The 5,293-nt window shown below is 43.6% G+C and overlaps 1 protein-coding gene across 3 annotated transcripts in view; it reads right to left on the reverse strand.

The window, feature by feature from the left end:
- Gins3 (GINS complex subunit 3) overlaps window positions 1-5,293 on the reverse strand; it is a 10,198-nt gene that overhangs the window by 676 nt on the left and 4,229 nt on the right. The window contains exons 2-3 of one of the 3 annotated variants that reach the window (XM_023709125.1): window positions 3,431-3,664; window positions 978-1,210 (exon numbers count right to left, since the gene is read on the reverse strand). In XM_023709125.1, the coding sequence (XP_023564893.1) occupies window positions 980-1,210; window positions 3,431-3,664 (465 nt within the window). In that variant the 3' untranslated portion in view covers window positions 978-979. The remainder of the gene's footprint in view (window positions 1-977; window positions 1,211-3,430; window positions 3,665-5,293) is intronic. The other 2 variants (XM_023709126.1, XM_004625930.2) reach the window with 2 other exon arrangements.

The raw sequence follows: 5,293 nt of genomic DNA on the forward strand, positions 1-5,293 counted from the left end.
TAACCAAGCCTTTTAGTCACCTACCATCTGCCATGTTGTTTCTCACACAGGGCTTCAATCCTGACTTCCAGATGTAACAAAGGCTGGTTAACACCCCTTAATAACTACTTCGCAGTTCCAAGTGCGTTTCTGACAGCCCTCCTAGAGGAATAAATGTGTGGATGCTCTAAAGGGAGCAGAGACAAGCACAGCTCAATTTAGCCACTTCTCCTGGCTGACTGCAGTGATGTGATTCTGGTTCACGAAGCCCTATAGTGGAGTAAAAAGTAATGACTTCTCCTTCCTGCCATGCTGTTCATTTGCCTTCCCCTCCCCCACCCTCTTTTTGGTGACTGTTTTTGGAAATTAGGGTAACTCCCCACAGGTGAACAGCAGGAGAGCCTTTTAAGTCAGGCAAACACCAGGAGCTGCCAGGATTTGTTTGAGCATGAGGAAGATGAAGCATAAAGCTCAAGAGAATATTCTGTTAACAGGCAAAGGTGGCTCATTTTGTACCTGTCCTTTGCAGCTAGTGACACTGGACATGCGAGGCTGTCTAAACTCCCAGATACAGGCCAGGGAGATAGCTCAGTGGCATAAGCATCTGCCTGGCAAGCACAAGGTCCTGAGTTTCATCTCCAGTACCAAAAAACAAACACAAAAAACCTCCCAGACACAAGAATACCAACTTCAACTCAACTGTGAAGGTGTATGTAATTGGGCCTTACATAGGACAGACTTTGATTTCTCTTTAGCTGTGCACACTTACATCAAAAGGCCTAGCCTGAGTGTTAGCAGGGTGGGGCAGTCGTGGAAGATGAGAGGACCAGGGGCTTCAAGATACCCCATCCCAACAAGATGGCCTCAATCTCAACTCCTAAGATTGCTGCAGGACATAACCTCTGAGATGTGACCCAGTTCGGTCCTGAACAAGGTTAGTAGGCCTTATCAAGGACACGGGGGCATAAGCCCACATGGAGCAACTCTGCTCTTCTCACCTTCAGTCTTCCGTGTCAGTGAACTTTCTCTTCTTGTAATTCTGAACAAGGTTGGAAGCTGTGATCTGGGAAGCCTGTCCCTTCTCCCAACACTGAAAGTCATTCAGTCCTTTTTGCCCAGTTTGAAATAAGCCCCTCTCCATCTCATCCAGCCTGGCCACGAGGGCTGAAGTGTCTTCGTTGTAAGCGTTCTGAGAGGAATCCATGATGCGGCGAAAACGGCCAATGAATGTCTGGAGGGGGGAGTGAGTAGAGTCAGGGTTGCTCTCCCATTCCACAAAGGAATAAAAAGGAAAGCTGGTCATTTAGTACTAAATGATCCATTTTTACTGTGGAATATTTAAATGGTACGAAAAAATGTTGGCCTTAGGAGTCAGGAGGAGGACTGAGTGCCCTCTACCACGGAGAATGCCAGGTCTCAGTTACCCTGACTGTGAAATGGTTTATCGAATCTAATGGTCGTTCCCTAAAGCACCCTGTAGCGGCTGCACATAAGCTCACTGAAAAGCATTACCATTACGGTCAAGCAACAAAGGCCATCATAATGTACTGTAGTCCAGGGTAACAGCTTCAACCAGAACAGACTCTTGACTTAACAGTTTCTATTTATCTCAGTTTGAGAGCAGGATGGAGATGCAGGAGATCCCCAGACACCATTTTACCATGGGGCTCGGAGCACAAACCACAAGCCCCTGCTTCTGCTTCTTCCCCCGTCTCATGGGAAAGTCACCGCATCTATAAGCAACTCTGAAGTACTTGAGAGTAAAAGAAGAAAAAGTAAACATACAGCTCACTTGAAAACATAGGACTCTCACTGAAGAATCTGTTCTGGGGCACTGTAAGACAAATGGATTGTCAACATTTTTACCTTTCTGTGCCAAAGAATTCATAAAAGTTGACTGCAAGCTTATAATCTATGTGCATAGGCTATCTATTTATGGATTTTCTTTTTCTGGATGGACAGTAATGTTTTTCTTTACCACCTACATTAAAAGAAGCAGTAATACACGGTGGGCCAATGAACACTTAGCCTAAAGGAGGGTGTCAGTGTAGCACAGGACTCTTCTAAAACACAGAAGGCAGAAGTAAAGCCTTTCAGCTGCTTATGCCTAAATAGGCAGAAAAGGTAGGTTCTCCTAATATTAACAAAACGAAAAACTGTAAAGAGTTAAAATAAAGTCAACACTGAAAAATAATTATAGCTATTGCTTATTAAATATATTAAATAGAAGCACATGATTTTCACAATTCAGTAATTTCAGTGCTATTATTATCTCCATGTTACACAAGAAGAATTCACACCTAGAGAGGCGCAGAAGATCGACCAAATCAAACAACTAGTTCACGGCAGAGCCATGTCTTAACCCTAGAAGAAGGGAATAAAGAATCGAGTAATTCAAGTATTTCTTACAGGAATCCTTAAAACAGTCCTATCAGCAGTAGGAACCTTGACTCGGAGTGCCTATAACCTGTAATCTCTTTTCCTGCTGATCCAAATTTTTAGCAAGCTAATATGAAGGGCAGTAGACAGGTTGTATTTTTTTTTTTTTAAAGTACAGTTAGATATAGGAAAGAAGGCTTGGAGTGCTATTACACAGTAAGGTGACTACAGAAAACAGCCAATAAACTGTATGTAACAAAAAGCTATTTTGAAAATTTTTACCATAAAGAAATGATAGTGGGGCTGGTGAGATGGCTCAGTGGTCTAAAGCATCTACTTAGAACAAGCTAAGCTAAGCAAAGCACAGGGACCAGGGTTCAATCCCCCAGCACCACATGCCAGTCAGCCCCTGCCCCCTGGTGGGCTGAGCTGGCCACACACACACACACACACACACACACACACACACACACACACAAAAAAAAAAAAAAAAATATAAAAAAAAAAAAAAAAAAAAGAAATGATAGTTACGTTTAACTTCACTTAATTACTATATATATATGTGTGTGTGTATATATATATTTATTTATTTAGGTACCACATGGTACTCATTCATATATATAATGCTTGTTTTTAGGTAGCAGTTAAAAATGAATTTAGGGCTGGGGAGATAGCTCAGTGGTCTAAGCACCTGCCTGGTAAGTCCAAGGACCTGGGTTTGAACCCTGGTACATGCTGCGCTGACCTAAAACAGGGAGTGGTGGCACAGGCCTATAATTCCAGCACTGGGGAGGCTGAGACAGGAGGATCATTAGGAGTCTGAACTGTGTAGTGAGACACTGTATCAAAATAAAATAACAAAATAAATAACTTTTAAAAATGAATTTCATTTAAAAATATATTTTTTTCATTGGAAGACAAATTATAATTGCAGACTGACTTGGAATAATAATGAGCTCAGTTTATTGTCATACGTTTCCCTGAGTAAAAGTGGTACCTAGCTGACACCTGCCCCAGCTGCCCCCAAGACAGAGGCAGCACTGTGGGTTCTTACACCAATCACAGCACTTACCTGCAGCAGAGACTGGGATATATCCACATTCTCTGGACTGTCAAAATGGAGGAGCTGGCAGCCAAACCCATAGAAACGGGGCCCCATCTTGTGGAGGTCCACCACATTGGCGTCCGCACTGAACACAGTCCTCCAACCCTGTTGGTAGATCTTGGGGAGCTCCACAGAGAGGATGCGCCGCTTATGGTCAAATAGTCCTTTCGCCAGCCACAGGGGGAGTTCAAGCTTTGAGCCCTGCACCGGACAAACATGTACATGCAAAAAGCAGACAGTCAGTCAGTACAGGCATGTGACAAAATGGAAGCACATGTAAGCTGGTCAGTATTTTTTCTTCTTTTTGGGGGAATGACTCACCTCAGAAGACCTGGTTGTGACCTGAAGAAATGAATTATGTGAGCTGAAAGTTTTATTCTTATTAAATTTGCTCTTTAAACTGTCATTTAAAATCCTTTATTCTGGCTTTTTTTTTTTTTTTCCAGTACTGGGGCTTGAACTCAAGCCCTTAAGCTTGTCAGGTAGGCATGTATTCTACTGAGCTATCTCCCCAGCCCTACTCTAGCTTTAAAAAAGATCCATTCCTTAGCATTACCTAGTTACCTACTATGCACTAGCACACCAGCTTCCTATTCCTAACTTAGACCAAGCTCTCCTGTCCCTCCCACTCCTGCTCTCCGCAGCCTCTGGGAGCCACCATTCTGCTCTCAACTTCTGAGAGATCAGCTCAGGCCAAAGTTTCAGCTCACGATGGAGTGGAGAGAAAACGGACTTATAAAATAGAAACAGGGCAGACAACAAAAATATCACATTTGCGTTTTAAAACACAAAAAATTCTCTATGGCAGACACTTCAGAGGTACAATAAACATTCTGACTTTCTTGAAAGGTCCATGACTATTCTATGCACCACTTGCCAAGTGCCAGCCATGTGCTAAGCGCCACTCTGCACTCTGAGAAGACCGAACGCAGGATCGGCCTGCACTCCGATGGCAGCCTGTGCCTGGCACACAGCCCTGAAGAGGTAAACACCGCTGTATTTTACAAAACTGGAAAGCAAGACGAGGGGGCCACAGTGGATCAAAACTTAAGAGAAACCTCCAAAAAATATCAAGGGCAAACATAACTGCATTACAGAGAGCAGCATGGGCATAACCTCCTTTCTCCAGAACTGCTGCAAACAGTGGGAGCGGCTCTGCAGGAGGAGACAGTGTCTGCTTCTGGCAAACTTCACAGAGCTGGAGAAAAAACCACGAGCTCAAGGCAGCCAGGATGTTAGGGGCCCAGATTGCTATGTTCAGGCTGGCCCCTAACTTAGACCAAGCTTTGAAAAGGAAGGCGAGAGAGAGTAATCCTGGTTATGGGAACCAAATACCTAAGTAATCAGGCACAGATTTTAAAATAAATGTAGAAGTGAAACTAAAGATCTGGAAATGTGGCTCAGTAGTACAGTGGTTGCCTAGCATGTGCAAGGGCCTGGATTTAATACCCAGCACCACAAAACCAAAACAAAATAACAATACTTAAATCGAAGACATTAACAGATTCTGGCAAACCATACTTGCCACAGATGAAGAAAGTATCATAAATTGGAAAAAGGTCAGTAGAAAATAGCTAGGCTAAAGCATGTAGAAAAACAGAAGAGCACAAGAGACACAACAGTATCAACAGGGGGCACGAAGTCTAATCTACACACAATAGAGAGGGGGGACTAGGGCAAAAGAAGTATCTCAAATGATGGCCATGAATTACAGATTAAACCACAGATTGCGGGGCTGGTGAGATGGCTCAGTGGTCTAAAGCACCTACTTAGAACAAGCTTAGCAAAGCACAGGGACCGCGGTTCAATCCCCCAGCACCACATGCCAGC

The sequence above is a fragment of the Octodon degus genome, unplaced genomic scaffold, assembly GCF_000260255.1.
Source record: "Octodon degus isolate 3935 unplaced genomic scaffold, OctDeg1.0 scaffold00011, whole genome shotgun sequence".
Taxonomy (NCBI): Eukaryota; Metazoa; Chordata; class Mammalia; order Rodentia; family Octodontidae; genus Octodon; species Octodon degus.